The 24,087-nt window shown below is 33.5% G+C and overlaps 1 protein-coding gene, 2 long non-coding RNA genes and 1 pseudogene across 5 annotated transcripts; 2 read left to right on the top strand and 2 right to left on the bottom strand.

Annotated features, from left to right (window-relative positions):
* Positions 1-10,798: 10,798 nt before the first annotated feature.
* LOC126973918 (mitochondrial coenzyme A diphosphatase NUDT8-like) lies at positions 10,799-12,333 on the bottom strand. Its single transcript, XM_050821288.1, has one exon. The coding sequence runs from the start codon at positions 11,852-11,854 to the stop codon at positions 11,201-11,203; it is 654 nt and encodes a 217-aa protein (XP_050677245.1). The 5' UTR covers positions 11,855-12,333; the 3' UTR covers positions 10,799-11,200.
* Positions 12,334-12,346: 13 nt separating this feature from the next.
* LOC126973748 (putative nuclease HARBI1) lies at positions 12,347-13,587 on the top strand (annotated as a pseudogene).
* Positions 13,588-13,763: 176 nt separating this feature from the next.
* On the bottom strand, positions 13,764-15,694 carry LOC126973935 (uncharacterized). Of its 2 annotated transcripts, XR_007731438.1 has the most exons (5): positions 15,148-15,694; positions 14,842-15,042; positions 14,680-14,754; positions 14,526-14,597; positions 13,764-14,097 (listed from the first exon to the last, which is right to left on the bottom strand). It is a non-coding gene; the product is annotated as an uncharacterized LOC126973935 (long non-coding RNA). The 2 variants fall into 2 exon arrangements; XR_007731437.1 differs by lacking the exon at positions 15,148-15,694 and having other exon boundaries at positions 14,842-15,090.
* Positions 15,695-15,897: 203 nt separating this feature from the next.
* Positions 15,898-19,202, top strand: LOC126973939 (uncharacterized). 2 transcript variants are annotated; one of them, XR_007731444.1, is made up of 5 exons: positions 15,898-16,133; positions 16,561-16,764; positions 17,027-17,110; positions 17,829-17,897; positions 18,983-19,202. It is a non-coding gene; the product is annotated as an uncharacterized LOC126973939 (long non-coding RNA). The 2 variants fall into 2 exon arrangements; XR_007731443.1 differs by having other exon boundaries at positions 15,898-16,129.
* The last annotated feature ends 4,885 nt before the right edge of the window (positions 19,203-24,087 follow it).

Consider the following 24,087-nt stretch of genomic DNA (forward strand, 5'->3'; position numbering starts at 1 on the left):
AGACCAACTAGCTAATGAAGCCGTGGTCGATGGCGACATTTTCCCTTATAAAGTTTTTTGCCAGGATCTAGGTGCTCTTCCTATAGTTCACCTTCAGGATTGTTGGAATAGACTTTGGACTGAAACTGGTCAATCAAAAGGCAGGAAATATTTTAACCTTCAGCCACTTATTTCATTTAAACCATGGTTTTTCCGTGCCAAATGCAATAAGTTAGTATGTTCTTCTATCATAAGAATGCGTTTGGGTCATGTTTGCACTCCTGTTCATCTTAATAGATTAGGCATTGTATCTACTGACATGTGTGAATGTGAATCCGATAAATGTGATCTAGATCACATTTTCTTTTCATGTTCTCTATACGACCGCTCCTCATTCCTGAATGATCTAATATCTCTTAATGTTCCTTTTCCTACCTGTATATCCTGTCTAATTATGTATCCATGTAAATTTTATAAAATATTGTCATCTTTCATTCTTCAGAATCATATTAAAGTTTAAATATTTGTAATGTTGTGTAAGTAGCAAGTATATATATGTATATTTATGAAATTTTTAATATCCGTTTCAATCCTCTTTCTACTTATCTGATCCTTTCCCGTGTTCCGTATCCTTTTTTAACTTAGTTTCCTAATCTTTTAATTTACGTTATTGGCAAAAAGTAAACGCTATTGCCAAAAGAAGAAAAAAAAAAAAAAAAACAAGTTTATTTGTAAGGCCGTAAATGTTTTGTTATGTAAAAAAACATGTTTTATTCAGCATTTAATTATTTTTATTTTAAAATATTTTAAGTCCTGATACCAATATTTAATTATTTATTTTATTTTTATGGATGGGAATGTACATAAAAATTAATAGATTTTAAGTAGCACAATTTACTTTTTTCCGTTACCCTTAGATACGTCTAGATAGTGTCTTGATGTTAGACAACCGATAAAAAAATTATATATATATATTAGTTTAGTGTGTGTGCAAGCTACGTCTTACACTCGCGATTTTTACGACACTTTGTGTCAGTGTGCCTTCGTTGCTCAAAATAGAGGTTAGTACTAAACTCAATTTTATTCGTCGTTTTCACAGCTGTTCTAGTCTATCTAGACTTAGAATCAATTTTCCACTACCTACTAAAACATACAACTCAATCGATAACATTACGCGATAACAGCTAAATAAAATGAAAAATAAGAACTGAAAACAATATGAAAACAAAATTTACCATGAAGTTACACTATACATCAATCAGTCGGAGATATTTTTCTGAGAGGGAGGGGGGGAGGCTCCTTTGCACAGGATGCCGGCTAGATTATGGGTACCACAACGGCGCCTATTCCTGCCGTGAAGTAGTAATTTTTAAACATTACTGTTTTTCGGTCTGAACGGCGTCGTTCGACTGTCCAGACAACTTGGCAACGATATCAAGAGACTGGTTACGTCAGTAGAAAGCTTGGGTCTGGAAGAAAACCATGCACAGAAGCTCGAGATGGCCGCTCCCTGGTAAACCAGGCAATGAGAAATCGCAAATCTTCTTAAGTCGACCTCAAAAAGACTAGAGGAAGTGACAGGTGTGTAAACCAGTTTATGAACGAAATGAGGAGCCTTCTCGCTGCCAATATATGCAATAGCCGTCCAGCCCGTGGCCCTAAATTACTACGCGAGCACAGAGTTGCTAGACTATTTAATTAAAATATATATACATACATAATTAGCTTCGCTCAATATTGTGCGACTTGGACTCAAAAGGACTAGGGTAGAGTATTATTCTCGGATGAAGCCAGAATATATGGTGAGGACAGACGTGGACGAGTACTGCGAAGGGAAGGGGAACGTTTCGCAGAAGTTTGATTTGAAGGAATAACCCCTTATGGTGGAAGCTCAGTTAAGTTTTGAGCAGCGATTAATGTATTGGAGCGTACGGAATTAGTCTTCATTGAAAACATCACTTTGAATGCACACAGGTTCATATCAGAAGTCCTAATTTCTTACGTACAACCCGCATTAACGTTTGTCGGAGAAAATTAGATTTTAATGGACGATAACGCTCACGTTCACCGTTTTGGCGATTTGGAATCGTATATTCAAGAGGTAGGGTTTGATTGTATAAATTGGTCAGCTCAAAGTCCCGAACCAAGAGAAACCCTTAACGAAGAGTAAGATCGGTGCAGCCCGCTCAGCAAAACATCAGGGAGCTAAGGAATGTAATTGCTGCGCAGTGGAAGCACATTCCACCAGGACGTATACAAGCTGTCATTTTAGCAAGAGGGCCCACACTCGATATTAAATCTTCAGTTTTTATGTTATCGTTAAAAAAGCTTATACTAGTAAAATGTAAAGTCTATATGCGAGGGGTAGGATAAACCCACAGCAGAATTAAGTACATATTCTTTGCCCACAGACAGTTTAACCAAATATATTCTTTGGTTCAACCTAAAAGACCTCGCTTCCTGAATTTTAGTACGAAAATACGAAAACATATTGCCAAAACGTGGCGGGGTACGGTGGAGGTCGGCTAGTTTTCATTGGATAGTATAAAGACTTTTCAAAGTTAGTAATGTCAGTGACAACTTAATCACTTACGTTATAACGGAATAATAAAGAAACATGGTAATTGTTGTACAAGTTATTTAATATAATGGAAATAGTAAAAATCTCACTAAAGTAAAATGTGTCGAATATTGACTCTTATGTTCTTATGTATATTATTAAAGTGAAACTTTTATTACATCGTCTCAAACTTTTTCGTCTGTGTGTTGCATGTCGCGTGACGGTCGGGTGGCGCCTATAGTTCGCAGCAGCTGACCATGTAGTATATAGACTATTACTCATTTGTGCCAGTGCTCCACGCTATTTTGTTTGTTTTTGTCCATGTTTAATGTAAATGTTGTAACTTTTATTATTTCCCATGATCATTCCAATTTTCCAAGTATAAAATTAAGATTGATAAAGCGATTTTTATACCCTTAATGGATTATTATTCCAAAAATTTTAGTTAAATGTCTATAATGTGAAAAAAAGTTTCACTTTTACCGTGGTTTCATAAAACGACACAATCCTGTTTTTATTATATTTATTTATTTTGATTAAAACTGTATTACGAACCAATTAGGTATATTAATCAATTACATAATAATATATTGTTAGTTATCACTATGCGGGGACTCACAAAGTTGAAGCAGCAACTGCACCAACACCTGAAGTCGCTGCACAACAAACTAGTCTGGGGAAAGATAATTTGTGTAAGAGTGTGTCAATATCAAATTCAAATTCAAAAACACTTTATTCATGTAGGTCACGGAAATGACACTTATGAATGTCAAAAAATAAATAAAAAATATTGTTTCTTATTGAATTACCGCTACTTCGTAAAGGGATCAGCTAATGTAAAGAAGTAGCAAGAAACTCATTGCCACTCTCACGCAACAAAAATACTCAAATGTCAAAACTGAAAGGCTTACACGAGTAAGTTAAAATAAAAAAAAAAGTAAATTAATGCTTATAAACACAAGAGTTATTGAGTATAGTAGATGCATCAATCCACACATACCGTAAATAAATAGAGGTATTATGTGAGCATTTCATGAAATAATATATATATATAATAACTTTAACTTTAAGGGAAATAAAAATAATAAAAAACACATCAAGCAGACCTCCCGGTAACGAGATCATCCAGCCACCACGAGTAGCACCCGTTCACGAGCATTACGCATGGACCAGCCATCGCCTCCCTCGACCATATTTTAGGGAAGGGAACGACCCGCCCCACGTCGCCACCATCATATTATAAATAATTAAAAGATATTTAATTACACGTTATATAACGGGCATGAGGAATAATTTTTTTAGGATTATTGTTTTATTACGCCAAAGAAGAATAACTTCTTGCGTGCGTACATCAGTACACGCATACTTTTTTATTTATAATATTAAATAAGTGTCTTATTTCTTGTAAATATTCTAAATACTGAATTAATTACACACAGAATCGGAATTTATTATTGTCCACCATCTTTAATGTTCACGTTAAGTCGATTGAACCATCTTAATAACGCGAATTCACTTTCAATTCGCGCTCAACTAAAATCGCTCCGTGTAATGGAATATTTTAAAGTAATCTCAAGATTACTTTTCTCACGTATTTTCTCACGTTTCAAGGACCTGTGACAAGACAATAGCAATAGCATCATAGCTTTGATCTTATATTCTTATTAGGATCACCTTAACATTAAAAAATATTAAGACGCATTAGATACAAGAAGAAATCGACTCCCTAATTAATATAGGCCAAAGAATATACTACTCTCTGACGAGAGCTAGATCATTTATACATCTAGATAGCCTATGATGACTATGACTTTTTTTCACAACAACTTTCAGGTCTTTATAAATAACTATCTTCGTCGTTTTCTGGGAAAATATTGGCCCGAAATAACCTCAAACTGCGGGAACACTGTAATTAGACCTCGATCGAACAGCAGATCAAACTGAAATAGAAACTGGATTGGCCAAAAACCCCAAAGGGATTCTTACAATAAGAGCATGAGCATGCAGAGGTAAAACATCATCGCATCATCCGCCAACTTTCTGCAACCAGAACAACACCGCACAAGAAGTGTTAGGATATTATGATATTTATTTTAAGCGTTTAAATTAAGTAGTTCTTTGTTTGCGAAGCTGAGCGGAGCTCCCAGGGGTTACTCCAATTGATTTCTGTGTTAAATTGTTTCTCGGCCATTTCTGGACCGATTAAAAAAAAATTTGAACTCATAGAAAGCTTTCGAAATTTCTAGGTTATTGTCGAGACAGAATTTTGAATTTCGACTTGATTCAATTACTTATTATAATTAAAAACAAACATGATTGACCAAATAAGGCACTAATTCCTCATGTTTAAATATGGCGCCTAATTCCAAAAGATTATTTTTGGATTAATTTTGTTTTGTTTTTCAACACAGACTTAGTTTACCTCGCTTTGCTCCAATATACGCCGCAGCGAATCGGTACGACGAGCGACTGCGGCATCTTAGTAAAACTTTTGTACGAAAAAATGTACCTGCAAACTTATCATCAATGTACCTTGTAAGGAATACTTTGAGAAACTTCCTCAATATAAAATAAATCAATCCATCAGTTAAGAAAATATTAATTATTTATATCACGTCCAGGAAGTACCAAAGCATTACGCATCGCCTTTGTTAAAGTATGAATAGAATCATTCTTTACATTAGCAATACATAATTAAGAAGTGTGTGAGGCTATGATCAGGTTGTGAGGGAATTAACCCACCGTCTCGTCTGAAAATTTGCTTCGTAAACCTCATATTCTTTTTTCTTTTGAATTAAACTTTAGTGTTCATACGTTTTGTTGGTGTGTATTTAAAAAAAACTACGTGAAATGAAATATTTTTGGAATTAAACTTTAGTGTACTTACGTTTTGTTGACGTGTATTTAAAAAAGAGCTACGTGATATTTTGGTAAAAAAAAATATTTTGGTACCTGAATTTATCTATTCTATCAACTCTACACTTTGCAAAGCGTTGCACCGATACTGAACTACTATCGAAAGGTGCATTAACGGAAAACAACTACATAAAAAAACAATAGACAACTGAGTATCTTCATCATTGATGACATTAATGTTGAAATTCATTGCAAATTACCACTCAATGATCTAGGTCGCGGCTTATTGATTGTTATCCTTGCCACTTACACTGTGAAAGATAAAAATAATTGTTACGGGTATAAAAGACAAAACGAGGAAAAATTGTTGTGGAAAGTAGCCGTCAGATCTGTACGTTAGTGGTTTGGACTTAAGATGGATTACAGAATTGGTAAGATTGAATTTGCTTATTCTTGGTGAAGGTGAATAATTTACATGTTGTTACCTTGATTAAATAATAATACTTAATGTTTATTTTGTACTAATTGCTTAAGATATAAAACTTGATTAAGTATATAACTTAGATACTTACCTAGTAGTACCTACTCTTCGATTACAGAATACATACCAGTAGTACAGTTATTATAACACAAAAAATAAAGGATTTCTTGTAATGAATTCTAGTAGGCTTCATAAGATACTTGTTAGCTTTAAGGGTAAGTGTAATACTTTGATGATAAAGTCTCAGCCACTGTTAAGGCATTATCTTACAATAAATTTAAATATTTTATTAAAAATGGCAGTGTCGTAAATCTACAGCTAATAATGTGACAACCTGAGACTAGATTATGATTATTTTATAGCAATAACAATGACAGTACAATATTGTATATATTAATAAAAAGATCGCAAAAATAACTCTGGGAGAATTTCTTGCGCCGTTTCTTCTCTCTTAGAGCGCCATTTGTATCCGAAGCGGTGGTAGTGTTTGAACTAACATGGGAAAGAATTCTAAAGGAATCGATTATTCATAATGGTCCGCTAACTTTAAACAGCCGCTTAGGAGTGTTTTTTCTCATTCTGACTTAGGTCAATAGAAGAAGACAGAGTGAGAATTAGCAACGCTTTAAGTTAGCAGACTATTATGAATAACGGGGTAAGTATCTGCAATAATCGGGCAAATATCTTGTGTCTACGATATCACGTGAAATACAATGATATTATAGTATTAAAAGAGGTAGATATGTCACTAGCGCGCTGAAAATCAATCGCCTAAATGGAGTCAGTTGGTTCCTTTGGTCGTAGTCTCTCTCTCAATACGAAAACGGTACACACGCGTTTGTTGTTGACAAAATTGCTTACAATTTGATATAGGTACAACATTACAATGTACCTATATTACAACATTAAAATGCCGTCTTGTGTTATGGGAAGATGCACTTATTACGGAAGTAAAAAAAATCATATAATTAGATACCACAGTTAAGAAATCATGAATTATAAAATTTTATTTGATTTCATTATTTATCTAACAAAATAAATATGTCGCCATGACAAACGCCAATCGCCGCCAAGCCGATCATTAATTAATTTCTGTAGAAATGACAAAATATTGATGCTGTCTGTTGCGGGATGATCGAGGTAGAATATTTTAGGAAATGATGTAAAAAAGTTGTTGTTGCAGTGAATGTAATTCGAAATGTAATAATTTTTAATTAACAAGTGCGTATATAGGTAGCTGAAATATCAAACTAGTAAAACAAGTTTTAGGGTAGGTAGGGGACAGACGGGGTAGTAGACAGTGAGTGCTTTTTGTTTACGTAGGAGTTTTTTCAGTAACACTGTCCCTTTCAGTATATCCCTTGCTAACTGCAGAAGAATCAATGGATCATTTTCTTCTTCTCCCATTACCTTATTGTAATAAGCCCTCAACAAAAAGACATTCATAAATAATATAAGATACAAAAAATAATAATTGTAATCTTAAAACTTTTTGGGAGCCGTCGTTAGTAAAATTGTAAAAATGTACTTATTACTTTACCTTTACTGTACCTTTCGGTTTTGTTTTGGTGTCTGTATGTTTTTTATTATTTTATGTATAAATAATTGATATCATCAATGTGGCTATATCTTATAATCAATATTTTTTTTTTATAAAATCAATGACACATTATCTACCTAATTTCAATGCAGTTTTACTACTTTATAGCTTTTTCTACATGAACTCATGAATGAATCGTAATTTAGGCATAAATCACGGTGTACGGTAAAAAATTATATCTGATGAATTAACTGTATTTTCTCTATACAAATACGAAGCAATTAGCAAATTAGAGTTATCTCTTTTTCGCTTGCGATAATTGCATTTACTATCCTTCTTTAACGTGTAATCGTAATGTAGTGTGCTATTGCAATGTTAAATTATTCATGTGTGCGTTAGTGTATCATTTTCAAACACCGAATGTTGCTACGTAACCTATCTATACTTTTAAATATCTTTGGAGAAATACTGTATTTACTACACATATTAAGTAGGTATAATTTAGCTCACTTTCGAACGCCTATATTATTAGGTATACTTACTTGAATAAAAGCACCCACTCACACTGTAGGCATCCTATTCTTTTCAATATAAAAACTTAATAAACATCAAATTCATTTATTGTTTTTATATGAAATTTTCCGGAATATCAATGCGTATAGGAAGGTGCACCAAGCAACTTAGAGATTGATAAAGTCTATTATTATCTATGGGTACCATTATATAGATCTGTAGCTTCTGTCGGTAATTACATTTTTACGAAATTTTGTGATAAATATACCTACGTTTTGTGACTGACTGTCAGTATTCAGTAGACAAATAGTACAATTTTTGAAGGTTTTTGCCTGTCTATATATCCTTTTATAACTCAAGATCGGCTTGCATGTTATTCTATGAAAATTGGTGTTTAATCCCATGTGCTGGAGTGCACAAGTGAACCCGTGGCCACAGCAAGACAGCCGTCAAATAACTGCCAAGTGCCAATATCTACGTATTAAGATTCAAGAACACCAAAGAGATTTTTTATCGGGTGTATTATTAATTGCTCTTGGTAGAGTCATAAAACAAAGCACAACGCTTTTGAAGACAAAAATTTAGTTTTTATTTGGCTTTAGCTGGCGGCGCGCGGCCATTTTTGTTTAGCATACAACAGGAACATTATAATGTGAACATTTCTTTTAGAAAAATAATCATTTTTTGAAAGAAATCATAAGATTATATTATAACGTGTCAACTATACTAAAAATAATACAAGGAATTCAATTGCAATATTTTTATTTTGACGCGCGCGGAAAATAGTCACATTTCTCGTCCAAATCTGAATAAGCGGCGTCATTCACAGCACGAATCTATCATAAATCACGTTTTTTGTTTACAATAACCAAGCTTGTCTAGCAACGCTTAACATAAACCGCATAATTGATGCCTCGAGTATTATAAACGCAAGTGGGTATCAGGTTTCTAGAGACCGGCGTCAGGTTTGGCGCCAAAAGAACTCAGCAAGTGGCTTCTGTGGGCGGGCACAACACGTTCCGCGCTTTAGATCATGTAATTGGTTAATGGATATGCTTATGATAGCTATATTCTACCCGTGACTTCGTCCGCTTAAATTCGATCCAGTAACCCAAAGACGCGTCTTCGGGAAAAAATGGATATAAATATACCCTTTGTCATTTCCTCCCTTACGTGTATGTAAAATTTCACGGCAAAAAGTAGTGAGATAATTATACTAATTAAAGTAAATGATTTCAGTTTTATTTATCGCTATTGTGCTAACATCGTGCACATGCTACACAGTTCCCGATCCAATGCACCAGCCTATAGCGTGCCCCTGCCCCAAGATATTCTTACCTCTTTGTGCTTCCAACGGAAGATCCTTCAACAACGAATGCGAGTTTGATTGCTATAAAGCTCTGTTTGAAACGGAGCTGTTCGTCGTGAAAGATGAGCGCTGCGAGGGAGAACAGTGGGTCTAGATTGGTTAATGTAAGTAGGTATGTATCTTGACGTGGGATTTTGGCTAACATAACTAATCTATAACAGTGTCTAATAATTATTTCTATATTAAAATTTGGCTGTATATAGGTAACTCTGTATCTAGTATAGTAGGTAGGTTAAAGATAAATAGTAGGTACCTACCTAATTGTTCCGTATACTTATTTATCAACATAGCGGGCTTCTTTTTTCGAAAATGGGATCTGAATTACCTACCTAAGCACTTATTCCAAGAACAGGATGTTTTCTAATATTCAAAGAATTCTGTATACCTATATATGCCTTTTTACCTCTATGGATCGACTCTACAAAAAATATCCACGAAAAGGTCGTCGGGTCCGTATTTTAAGTGTCTCCAAAAGTAATCTGTGATCAAGTATGTTTTCTCACTGTTTAAGTAACTGTACAGAAAAGAAAACAGTCCCTCACGGGATAGGTGTCGGCCTAGATATGATGAAATCACAACTTATCTAGGTCTCAAGAAGGACACAGTTGCACAGAATAAAGCATTTGCAAGTCAAGACGGTATTACTTAGCACTACGTGTACGGTTTGCTCGTATCTTCATCTTATCATAAAAATACAGTTCTAACTAATAGAACTTCACAACCCGGAAGACAACTTACCTCCAAAACAACAATAAACGATCACTATCTGTCTCTCGCCAGTGAAACCTTAAATTTTAACATTTCGGAAGTACTTTAACGGTCGTATTCAATAACCTATCTATCGTTAGTTTAATTTACGGATACATAGCTGTCCGTTTAGTGACAAGATCTTATCTATCCATAGTTATGTCCAGATGTATTGTCTACCTCTAGTAAGTTAAACTAAGGATAGATATATCTAGGTTATTGAAAAACGGCCGTAAATCTCAGTCTATAGCGTACTTCGTAGCGATAATGGATATTTTCTTTTTGCCGTCACAATTTCTTGCATTAAAGCAACAAGAAACACTTATTTAGCGCCTAAAATATATTTGTAGCAATCTATTTCATTGTCTTTGCACATCAAATAGTAGTTTTCATTTTTTAATTACCTTTGTGTTATTATTATTCAATTTATTTATTTTGATTTCATTATTCCATGCCAAGTCCAACTCACACTCTGTTTATACTCTATAGCATAATGTATGTTTCTGTTTCAGGTTTAATATACATGTTAGTTTATGTGGTAGTCATTAAATCTCAAGAATGGACAGAAAAGAAATGTGTATGTACTGCAGAGTACCAGCCAGTCTGTGCTTCCGATATGAGAAGATATAAAAATGTTTGCACATTTGCCTGTAGACTGTACTATATAGAACTATTTAAGCTACCACCCATATTCCCTGTCAACTGCTCACTACTGCCACCTACATTGAAAAATTGACAATAAAACAATATAAGTTAAATAAAAATATATTTATTAAACAATTTGTGATTTTTTATTCATATCAACATTATAATGAAAATATTATAATTATGTAATAAATAAAGACAGGTATAATGAAATTTCAATATTTTCAACTTGTTTTATATGTATAGTAACAATAAGTAGTAATTTTTAAAAGGAAGTACCCAAATTTCACAGGCTCCTCAAGTTACTCTTGTTCAACCAAAGAATAGTACTCACAGAGCAGCTGTAGAAAAATGCCATGTTTTATTTGTACTTGTGAAAACAGAACTTTATATAAGTATTATTCAAAAGTTAAAAAAACATGTTTGAATAAATAAAAATTCTTTCCTGAACAAGATTTTTCACATGTAACGGAAAACCAAATCTGTACCCAACTATTAAAGAAATAAAATTTATAGTTTTGCTACTAGTTCATTAATTTTATAATGTTTTCTGTCAAAGTCTACCATATAACTACCACTAGGAAGAAAACATTGCAGAAATAAATGTGTTATAAATCCAGTAATGCCCCATATTTTGTGTTTTCCATTTTCAAATATCGGTACCATTTGCTTTTCATACTTGAGGTGTGCATGATTCTCTGGGTTACTTAAATGTTGAATGGGTACAGTGAAGATCTCTTCCACTTCATCTTCATTAGGAATCAAGCTTAGATTATCAAAATTCTTTATTTCACCAACAACAGGTATAATTAGCATGTTTTTATCAAGACCCTGTATTGGAGACATTTCACACCATATATCAACAGATTCTCGAGGCAACCCAATTTCTTCTTCAGATTCTCTCAGTGCTGTTTCAATGATGTCTTCACCCATGTCCATTTTTCCACCTGGAAATGAGACTTGGCCCTTATGGGCTTTGAGCTGTTTCGATCGGAGAGTGTACAGAATATGCACTTCATCATTCACAATACATAAAGGCACTAAAACACCAGCTTTCACTTTTGGAATTCCAGTTTCGTACAAAAAGTGTGGTTGATCTCTTAGACGTGACACACACCTTTCACGAGCAGCAGACGACAACAGTTTCTGAGCTGAAAGAGACATGACAATTGACACAACTCACTACTAAATAGTAAATACTGATCCTTTATCTCAATATTATTACTCAGTTAAATAAAAATACAACTTAGGTATTTACAACATGTAATTTTAATGTATTTAATTCACAGAGCACTTAGTTACACTTGAAAACTTGACTTAATTGGATAACTTGTCACCTTTGTGAGCGAACTTTGTACTATCTAATAAGTAGGTATGATTTTTTGTTTGATTAGCAGCTTACAGCTATACGAAATGGATAAGAGGATAACTTTTTCAAAATCATCATGTTGACAATGTTATTATACGTATTAAAAGAGGATGTTCATCTTTGTAATTGTTGTTAATGTAAGGTAAATTAATTATGTACTCGTCGTTAGAGTAAATATATTCTTTGATTATATTTATATCGACAAATTTAATTTCAATGTGAACTTATCAACTATAAAACGAATTTAGGTGATTGCTGACTGCCTGTGCCTGACTGACACCCATATTCTAAGTCGTAAACCAATGATTTCCTCGACTCGACTCAACCTCACTGAGGGGTTTTAATATTCACAGTTGTAATTTTTGTCCTTACCTCAAACACCTTCCTCACTCGAGGTGAGTTTGAGTCGAGGAACCAACTGTCAAATGTGAGGTTGATCGCCATCTACCTTGAGGAAGTTTATAAGTAATTGTTAGCTACAAAAGACATTATTTCATTTTTTATAATGTCTTTCGAAAGTTTTATTGAATATATGTACGATAGTCCTTACGACTACTTATCGCGACGATATTTACGAGATGCAGAAAATCCGATGGAAATTTATGATGAAAATGAATTTCGAATAAGATTCCGCTTCACCAAAAATATTGTGGCAAGCTTTTTGTTACCCCTGCTCTTCCAAAATACTGGAGACAGCAATCGTGGATTGCCGATTCCACCCGTGATCCAAATGCTAGCAGCCTTACGATTTTACGCAACTGGAAACTTTCAAGTAAGTATAGATCGATAGTAAGATATATATATATAAATAAGTCGATCAGTCGTTTCAAAGATTGTGGCCAATGTATCGAAAGCTTTAGCTTTAAAAATGAGGCGCTTCATTAAATTTCCTGACGTCCCTGAGCGAGCTAATGTGAAGATTCAATTTCATCGTGTTGCTGGATTTCCTGGGGGTATTGGATGCATTGATTGTACCCATATTCCAATAAAAAATCCAAACCGACAAAACGGCGAAGTATGTCGCAATCGTAAAGGTTGGTTTTCAATTAATGTGCAAATAGTATGTGGCCCTCGGATGGAAATATATGATATCGTAGCACGCTGGCCTGGATCTGTCCATGACTCTAGAATATTTAATAATAGCAGGTGTTATATGAGATTTGAAGAAGGGGAAATTGCAGGTTTACTGATTGGTGATAGTGGTTATGCACAGTCACCATACATGTATACACCAGTCCATAATCCACAATCACAACCTGAATTCAAATATAATAGGGCCCATATCAGTACTAGAAATATTATAGAAAGGTTTAATGGTGTATGGAAAAGAAAATTTGCATGTTTGAATAGAAAACTGCAAAATAATCTGTCAAATACATGTAATATTATAGTGGCCTGTGCTGTGCTACATAATATTAGTATTGAGACCAATCAAGAAATGATTGAACCCTTAACCAATCTTGCTGTAGTTCCAGTACCTCACACTGGTGATACAGCACGAGGTAGCATTTATAGCAAGACATTTTAGTTAACACCTACATCGTATTATGTTTTTATATATACATTTTTTTATATGTTACTTTATTTTTTTAAATGTTACTTTAAGGAAAATTTAAATATTAATCTTTACTATTATTGTTCTATTAATAAGTTTGTTAAATACTGCTCACAACTAAATTTTTGGATGATTTATAAATGAATTAATACTAAGCAATAAAGTTTTTTATTACACAATAGAATTGAAATAAACATATACATACAACCTAATACTAAATTAATTTTCAAAATTTTTATTTTTAAATATTCTTAAACTTAATTCAGCCTCTTCTCTTTTGGCTCTATTGCAGAGGAGAAGTTCCTCTGCAGCTTCTCTTTCAGTTTTGGCTTTGAGAAAAATCTCCTCTGCTACCTTCACCATCCACTCCTTCTCAGCTATTCTGAGCTTATGCAGCTCCTCTTCCCTTTTCTGAGATTTTCCATGTTTGTTGACGGATATGAAATTCTTCTTGAATCACTCTGGTCCGTATATTTCTTGACTCTGAAATGTAAATCATATAATAAGACCTATATTGTAAATGTAAAACAACAATTTCAGACATTTATTGATTTTTTTTTTAAATAATAACAATAGGCCTGTGGTCTCCGTCTCTCTAACCATACCATGAATAGAGAACAAGTTAAACTGTCGACCCAGTCACTACCACTAACAACTGATAATAAATGTAAAGAGTTGCAATAAGTTATCTAAGCCCATCAACCAGTATTTAATCAGCATGGCGAGTTGAGGCTCTATATCCCCTATCTTCAAATAATAAGAAAAGACACCAGTGATGAACAGTCAGACATTAATTAAGTGGTTGATTATGGCAACTATTTTGCCTATTATAATGTGTTCAGGTATAACATTTTTTTATTTAATTGAATGTACATTCATTTTAAACTTTGACAAAATATTTTTATAACTACCTTGTGATGGAGCTGCACTATAATCAGTCAACCGGGACTCTGTCAAATGTGGAGGAGTGTTTATAATGTTTTCTGTAAAATTACGTATAACATTAATACTTAACAATAAACATAATATTATTTTTTATAATTTTAAAAAGGTTGGTTATTTTACCTCTTTCTGACACATGTTCAACTGCTGGTACTTGAGATGACATGTCTAACAACATCACATCATCAATTTGGATTACTGCCAAACAGAAAAACAGTCATAAAAAATCACAAATGGCAATAAACTTAATGCAGTAAGTACCAGAAGTACTTTTATGTTATTTACCTGCACTACAAGGTATGTTATCACTGTCGATTACATCTGCCAACTCCACATCTGTCTGTTCAGCGAGAGCATCCTCCAGTACTGGTACTAGGTATGTAAGCATTAGAGGAACCACCACCGGTCCTCATCCTTTCCCTTTTCTCTAAGGCCAACATACTTTTACGCCTGGTCCCAACATTTTTTAAGTTGAGCCTCAGTCCTCTAAAAATAAAGTGATAAAGAAATAATTGCTCAAATGTTTCGTAAAGTTTGCCTTAAGTGAATATAATAGAATAAAATATATTTTCAACTACAGTAAGTACTTACTTTTGAATTCGTTTCTATGGCATTGTACTCCTCTGTTAGGCTAAGCCAGGGATTTTTTTTAGCCACTGCGCTCCCCATAGTGGCTATCGAATTTAATTTGTATTTGATCACTAACTCCTGCAGACAAATCTTTTCGGCTTCATTGAAAAGCTGTCTTCCAGTTGCAGTCATTTTAAATAATTGCTCAATAAGAACAACACACGATTGAATTCACTTGTATACTGCGAAGCGAACAAAATATTTTCTTCTCCAAGCCACCCACTTCACAAATATCACAGTATTTTTTGCGCAAAACATGGGTTTTGTTTTCAAGTGCATTTAAGGAATTCGAATTACGCTGCGTTAATATTTGTTTATTTATGTGTTCGCTTTCATTTGACACTTCACTAATCACTTGACACAAGAAGTTGAAAGCCACAGATAAAAAATCGTCAATAATAAGGTTAGCATTCCTCCAAACGATGACGTAATTCATGAGTTTTACCTCGACTCACACTCATTCGAGGAACCTCATGAATTCCTCAAACTGACAACTATGAATACCAAACTTGAGTTCCTTTCAAGTCATTCCTTGAGGCCTCCTCGACTGAGTCCGAGTCGAGGGACTTTCGAGGTAACGACTTAGAATATGGGTGTCAGACTGGTAATCTCGGGTGGGACAGTCGCCTTATAGTGACGTTTTCAGAAAACTGTAGTGCCATCTGATAGTTGGCCCCAAAATTAAAGCTTTGTCAGCTGTCACTCGCTTTGAAACCTGCCCACTGGTCATAAAATGGCGGCTACTCTCGTGTTTTCCATTTTGCATATTTTTGGTATTGAAATCAAAATGTAAGCGCGTCGAGTCGAGCCTTGTTTTCCTCCGCCTTGCTGTTGCGAATTCAATCCAAAAATCTCCTTTTTGTGATAGAGACACTTTTGTTTGTGGAATTTATGAACTTTGGTGTAATGCCGAGACGTTGTGCTTTCGGTTGTGCGCTCCGTGGTAAGTAAATTATTCTCTTAAATCTTAACAGTATAGTTTATTGACTAATCTTGTGATAAATAAAGTATCATATAAGGTTTGTTCTACTCTCGGGTTCTACTACCGGTCTGTAGATTGAATTTGCAATCATGGTTAAAACTATTATAAACATACCAGTTTTCTGTATCTTGCCCCAAAGATTAACCTCCAATCCCTCAAATCACCTTATGTCAGACTTCAGACTCCCCCTGACTTATATTATATGGTTTAACACACTTATTAATAATTGACAGGTGTGCTGGCTTCTGACACCGTTTTTATCAAGAGAAAAGTCAATATATGAGTCCAAAATCTAATAGTAGCCCAATGGTCATTACACTTGGTTATCACAATTTGTCTGATGGCTTTAATACTCATTCAATTGATTTAATAATATTGTTTATTATTTTCAGAGATTCCAATGCATCGTTTCCCAGATGCTGTCAAATTTCCTGAGCAGTTTAAAACTTGGGTCAGTCTTGTTGGTGGAAACCCTGAAACATCTGATTTTGAATATTATAAGAAGAAGTGAATTTGTGATATACACTTTTCTGACAGACACAGAAATCGTAATCAACGGCTAGACACATTGGCAGTTCCTATGCTTCATCTGCCTGGTAAGTCCCCTAGTTTAACACATATTGAGTTAATATTCAATTCTATTCCTTATTCTGTCAGATTTAGTCACACCACTAAGAATCTTTGTTGAGTTGATAGTTTTTTTGAAGGTATATTGTATCATTCTGGAAACATCTGATTTTCTTACACAGTTGTGATTACAAAATTCAATGGTTGCATTTCTAGCTGAAACTGGTTCATTATCAATGATAATCATTTAATAATGAAACATAATCTTTACATATTCACATTATTTTTCAGGACAACAACAGAGTCAAGTAATCTTAGGACAAGCTTCATCCACACAACATTTACTGCCTACAATAATACAGCAAGACTGTTCAGGTAAATAATTTAATTTTAATTTTAATTTTTTTAATTATTTACAATGTCGTAAAGGTTACTATAACATAAGTGACATTCTTAATTATACCACAGAAATGGCATGGAGCGACCACCCTCACCCTCAGGGTATTAAATAATAAATTTTATTGTATGATTTAACATTGTAACCATATTTTTATGCAAAAAATGAAGCCCGCTGAGTATCTTATGCCCTTACTTCTCAGGTCTGAGGTATACGTTTTCCAATATGTAGTATTGACTTTCTGTAAGTGATTTTATATCCTATTTCGAATAAAATATTCAGAAAGAATATAAAGGCAAACTCAATTGCTGATAAAAATCTGTCAAAATTTAGCCTAGAAATGGGAATGCCCATTTCTAGGCTAAATTAAATTGTCAATGGACAATTTGATTTTGTTCTGCTTTTAATCCCATGTCTTTTATGTTTCTTCTTAAAATTATTGATATTTATGGACATACACATACAAAATTTTGATGTATTTCTTGATTGTAATTTTAAAATCTTGGGCCCATAAAATGTTATTGATTAAAAATCCCACATTTGATCTTGATCTTAATGTCATGTTTTCATATAAAGTCTTCATAATTTCATTTCATTAACATAAAATTTTTTAAACCACAATAAAAGTTCTCCGGTTCTATGTGGCATACAAATAATAAATAATCATTAATCTATTATTATGTTTATTATTTACAGAGCCATATGTGAGCAACTTTATTTTAGAAAAAGCATCAACTTCAACAACATTCCTACCTGTAGCTGCAGGTAAAATTCACATATTTTTTTCAATTTGTTGGCTATTATCAATAATAATAAATATATAAATTAATGATTATATTTTGTTTTGAACACATACCAAAATATTATATAATATTATATATTTTTATCTATTATACACAACTAAACCATAAATAAAAACAAAATTTTATAATTTTAAATTTTGTGAGTAGTGTCGGTATGTCTTTTTTTCTATAATGTTTTTGTTTGACAGCAAGAAACTACATAAGTATTATTTCTAATTTCAAATGCATCTCAACAATTTACTTTAGCAAGGTGCTTGATGCATAATGGAAAAGGTATTAATATTATTATACTAATATTACAAATGGGAAAGATTCTGATTTCTTTTGAAAATATTGTTTTTATACTTTTTTATCCAAAAAGTGCTGAATAAATTTGTATGAAATTTGGCATAGTTTATGACCTTTTGTCTAGGTGGGCAAAGTAGTTCCCTCATAGTCCCGGAGCTGGGGACAAAAATCAGCAAGATTCTTGTAATGGCCCATCATTTATTTTGTAGTATGTGAGTCAACAAAGTTAGGGAGTAGCACACCTGACAATGGCAGGCTTTGATGTAATATTACAACACTCATAAGAAATTAAACATAATAAGAAGTTCGAAAGGTCTTTATTTAACAAAGATTAACCATAAATGTGACAGTAATTTTATAACAGCAGATTAATGCATGACATCACATAAGACTATTGAGCCAAATGTCTTTTTTGATGAAGGCTGCATTGGTACCTGATAGGATTGAGAACAGCTAATGTCCGTGTGGGAATGAAATTTTGAATATATTTTTATTCATTACTAGCTGACCCGACAGACGTCGTGCTGTACATATTAAATTCTTCTTCTTATCAAAACCTTTACTGGACTTCCACAAATATTCAAGAACGAAATTAGCCAAATCGATCCAGCCACTCTCAAGTTTTAGCAAGACTAACGAACAGCAATTTTATATATATAGACTTTAAGACTGAATCCCTTTTCATATTGTCCATTTATTTAATACTATATAATACATATATTATACTATACAATTTGTGTATTAAACATTCTTTCACAGATCTAATGGCTCCACAGTGCACAAAGATCAAGCATCTTCAAGCAGAAATATCGCGCTTGCGAAAAAAAGGACAATCTTTCAAAGCAAGGTTAAAAGGTGGTGCAGATCGATCAATCGAATTTTGTGCGGAAAATTAACATATTATGTGGGTGAAGACGAAACAAAAACAGCTGCCCAACAATATTATGATAAACATAAACATTATAAAAATAAAAGTAATATGCAAACATTGCTTTTTATTTCTCTCACCCAATAACTTCAATTACTCATACCAACACTACTAAATCCTATCCTTTATGTTCTATGTTGTGGCAAAATTAAATAACTAACTCTACGCGCAATTTCAACATGGTAAAAAATTGCAATACCTACATTAAAAAGTAGAGTTAGTTATTTAATTGCGTCACAACATTAAAAATGAATTTCATAATTTCGAGCTAATATTATAATATAGTTATTTTCGGGGCCAATATTCAGATGGCGCTAGTTTTCAAATAGACAGCTCATAATGCGTAGAGAGGGCTCTCTTTTCCCTATATATTATTATACTCTTTGCTGGTAATTAACACACATACTACTAGACAATTGAACACCACAGAATATCTTTACTCTACCTAAGACAGACTACTAAGATATATCAAAGATAATATAATCACTATATAGAGATACTATGTGAATAATGAATGAATTATCACCTAACTTTGCCACAATTTACGGCCGTTTTCAATAACCTATCTATCCTTAGTTTAATTTACTAGACGTAAACAAATCTATCCTTGTACACGCTTACTTAATAATAACCTATTGACAGATATGAGATAGCATTGGACTATAAATATATTGGACATACCTATGGATAGATGAGATCTTGTCATTAAACGGTGACAGCAATGTATCGGTAAGTTAAACTAAGGGTAGATAGGTTATTGAAAACGGCCGTAAATTGTGGCAAAGGTACAATAGAAAAAATATAGAATAAAATATTATAAAAAAAATATTTGACATTATTAATAGGGCGAATTAACGTCCTCACTCGATCATGACAGCGGCCTTGCGAGGGTAGTAGCGACAGCAGAGTTGCGTTTGTCGTTAAAATTGTTAACTTAAAACGTTATTTATTCAAACACTGTTAAAAATTAAAATTGACTACTGCGTTATATTTTACTGTGTAGTTATACATCACCATTTGTTAATTTAACATTAGCACAACATTTTGGGTACGTTCCGATCACTGTAGAAAAATTCGTTCCGTTATGGACTGCCAGTATACTGCCGCAGTACCCTAGGAAAATATATGACGTCATAAATCGCCACTATATTCTACTGCGAGCACTGGCGTTTTCGAGGTTAGGTACTCACAGTACTTTGATCACGTGATCAGTCAAAACCACTCGAGTGCCTAACTTTTACGCCTAATATTTTCAGTTTGACAGTACTCCAACAACAGTTTTTTTAATGAACTAGAAAACTTTAATACACTCATTTGAATGCTGCGTCAAAAAATGCGGCTGCCACTATACGGGATTGCGTTCCATTCCGTTACAGTAATCAGTATAACTGGCTATAAAGGAACGGCTTCACAGTATGCTAAATTGACGTCACACTGTACAGTGGTCGCAGTGCATAACGGAACATACCCTTATTTATGTTAGCAACTACAATGTACATATTAGGTTCTTTTTCATGTTTATGGATGGATTCCTGGGAGGTGGGTTCTTTAGCCAAGTCTCTACGTAGCTACAACGTGTTGAATACTAAAAATTATTGTATACATGTAAATCATGTGTATTTATGCATGCGTTGATTCGGGCCCTGCAGTATGTAGTTATAGTACTGTATTGCTGTATACTTATTACTGTATTGTAAGTAGTATCGTCACTTTCATAAAATATTGAGTATTCCCAAATCGAACACTCATTCTTTTGAGTATATTACTAGGAGATATCGGTTTTTAATAGATATCACTGACCACAGACCACACTTAATTTGAATAATTTATTCGATTAATTTAGAGCATTTAATATTAACAAGATTAATGTTTTTTCTGGGTACCAGTTTATATTAACGGTTTAATTTTTAACACACTAAGCGATAGCATAGCAGTTACCGGAGCACGTGCCTTTCGTTCTAAAATATTCGTGTTGTTCTCTTTCTGTGATATTTTAATGTATGAATAATTGAAATAAGCTTTGTTTTAATAAAATACGTTATAAATGATTACAATGTGTGTCATCATCATCATCATCATCACTTCAGCCGGAAGACGTCCACTGCTGGGCAAAGGCCTCAATGCGTGTAATAGTACTTAACATTTTTGTAGTCATTGTTGCGTTTGGACGTTCTTTCTTTAAATAGCTATTTTTAATAAATGATAATAGGTTTAAAGATATTTATTTCTCATTAAAAACATAATATTGTCACTTACATGAGAACATAAAAATATGATGTAATAATTTATCCGCCGTTCTTTAGATGTTCAGTACATACATATACATTATAGTCCTTATTCTTCTTCACAAAATTTATGATTACACACTTTAACAGGTCACTGTCACATAACAAATAACTTCAGACATGTGTTTTATAAAAACTTTGTAACAATATAGTGTGATAACTCACGTTTAAATGTTTTTAGCGACTTAATCTTTTTGAGAGATGAAGGTAGACTATTAAAAAGTTGCTCGTGCTGCGTTTAGACGCATGTTTAGTTTGGGTGAGTAAGATTGATGTATGGATGGAATTATGTAGAATTTTTTGTATCAGTATACATGTATGGTATGTATAAAGTTGTTTTATATTCATGAGGTTTGTTTGTTTGTATATTTTAGAAGTAGGTGTTAAATAAGCGAAATGAAATAACATTTTTATGAGTCTATTTTGTATTGTTTGCAATTCAGCTAACTTGGTTTTTTGAGCACTGCCCCATATTTCAATTAGATATGTAAGGTGTGATTTAACTAATGAATTATAGATAAGTATTCTAACATTGCGGGGTATCGAACGAACTATGCCACGAAGTGAACCCAGCAGAGAAGAGAGTTTCTTTTTAACATATTCAATATGGGCACCCCATGTCAGTTTACTGTCCAATAGTAATCCTAAATATTTCTCAACGTGCTTTTCTGTTAAGGGAACATCATTTACTTTTAAGGGTTTATAGGGAGGTATTGGTTTGTTCTTCGCACTAAAGATAATATAAGAAGTCTTTGTACCATTAATTGTAAGTAGATTTGATTGTAGCCAATTGGAAAGAACATTAAGATCCTTTTGCGCATGTTGGGTAATGTCATTGATGGAAGCCCCAAAATAGAAAAGACAGGTGTCATCTGCATACAAGGTTATATGACCATGTAATCCTAAATTAACGATATCATTTATATAAATTGAGAAGAGTAGGGGCCCCAGGATCGATCCCTGTGGTACACCAAAACTAACTGGAAGGGGTTCACTTTTGTAGTCGCCAATTTTTACAATCTGTTGTCGATGACTGAGGTACGATTGGAAAACTTTAAATGCATTGCCGGTTATTCCTATGTTATGAAGTTTAGTTTCAAGGAGTGAATGACTAACTGTGTCAAACGCCTTCTTTAAATCAACAAATATGCCCAACACAATGTTTTAACTGTCAATATTTTGTCTCACTTTTGTCACTAAGTCAACGGTCGCAGCTACAGTATTACTTTTTGGTCTGAAACCGAATTGGCGCTCTGTAATGTATTGTATTGATTCCATATAAGATTCAAGACGGTTGTGCAATATTTTTTCTACTACTTTAGATAGTACTGGGAGCACAGAGATTGGTCTATAGTTGCCGGGATCAGTTTTGGAGCCAGATTTGTGAATGGGACTGACTTTGGCTACCTTAAGTGAGTCTGGGAGTCGTCTTTCCTCGAAAATTTGTTGATGCATTCGATAAGAACTGGAGCTATAAGGTTTTTTATACATTTTAGGGCCTTAGTACTGATACCATCAATACCAGTGCTGGAATTTGGGTCCAAATTGTCAATTATCCTTGTAATTTCATCTACAGTGGAGGGGCTTATATCTGAGAGTTTTTTTGAGTTACGTGAGGTATCGTTTGGGTGGACAGTGGTATGATTATTATGGAACTGGGCCGGAATTTGGTTAGCTAATATTGACCCTATAGTAGCAAAATAATTGTTAAACGTATTGCGTATTTCATGGACGACGAGATTTCCCTTGAATTAATTACTAGTTTTGAGGGAGCACAACTTGATTTTAGTTTGTTGTTGGAAAGGCAATCAATAAGATTCCATGTTTTTTTTGGGTCTTTGATATGGTAAATGAATTTATTGAAGTAGTAGGCATCTTTTCTTTTCTTAATTAGTCTAGCTGTTTTGTCCCTTTCCATTTTAGCCTTACTCTGCAATAATTTATTATTTGGATCTTCCTGAAGTTTTGACCAACATTCATTTCGCTGATTAATCGCACTAAGAATTTCTTTGTTAATCCAGTCTGCTTTAGGTTGATTTAATATTTTAATTTTTGTTTCTTTACTTTTTTCAATCAATGACTTTAGTTTAGATTGCAATTCGTTAAAATTTTCAATGTTTTCACTTTGAAAATTAACCATCTCTTGGTAAAGCTTCTCATAATTTATAGCTTCATATTTAACTCGGCTTTTACGGGGTGGGTTATACTTTTTTAAAGTAAGGTGAATTTGCCTATAGTCTGAAAGAGACGAGTCAATCAGGGCAAGATTGTAGGTATCACTTTGCAAATTTGTGCCTACATGGTCCAATATTGATTTCTTTGTTGAAGTTCCACGGGTATAATGTTCCTGATTTACTTTGTTCAAAAGTTTATAATCTGCTGCATTTAGTAAATTTATATAGTTATGCTTTTTCTTGCTTTTCTCTAAGAGATCAATATTAAAATCTCCGAAGATTAATGACCTGCTGTATTGATGAAGCTGTGATTCCAAAATGTCCATGAATTCTTGAAAGTTTGTGTCACCTGGATTGTAAATAATTCCCAAGTTAAGTGGATACTTTTCTAATTTTACCCAAAGGTAGTTGTTTCCTCCTACATATTGTGTTTCAGTAAGGGTATATTTTAGGTCATTATGTATATAAGCTGAAACT

Source organism: Leptidea sinapis, chromosome 30 (genome assembly GCF_905404315.1).
Source record: "Leptidea sinapis chromosome 30, ilLepSina1.1, whole genome shotgun sequence".
NCBI classification, from domain to species: Eukaryota; Metazoa; Arthropoda; class Insecta; order Lepidoptera; family Pieridae; genus Leptidea; species Leptidea sinapis.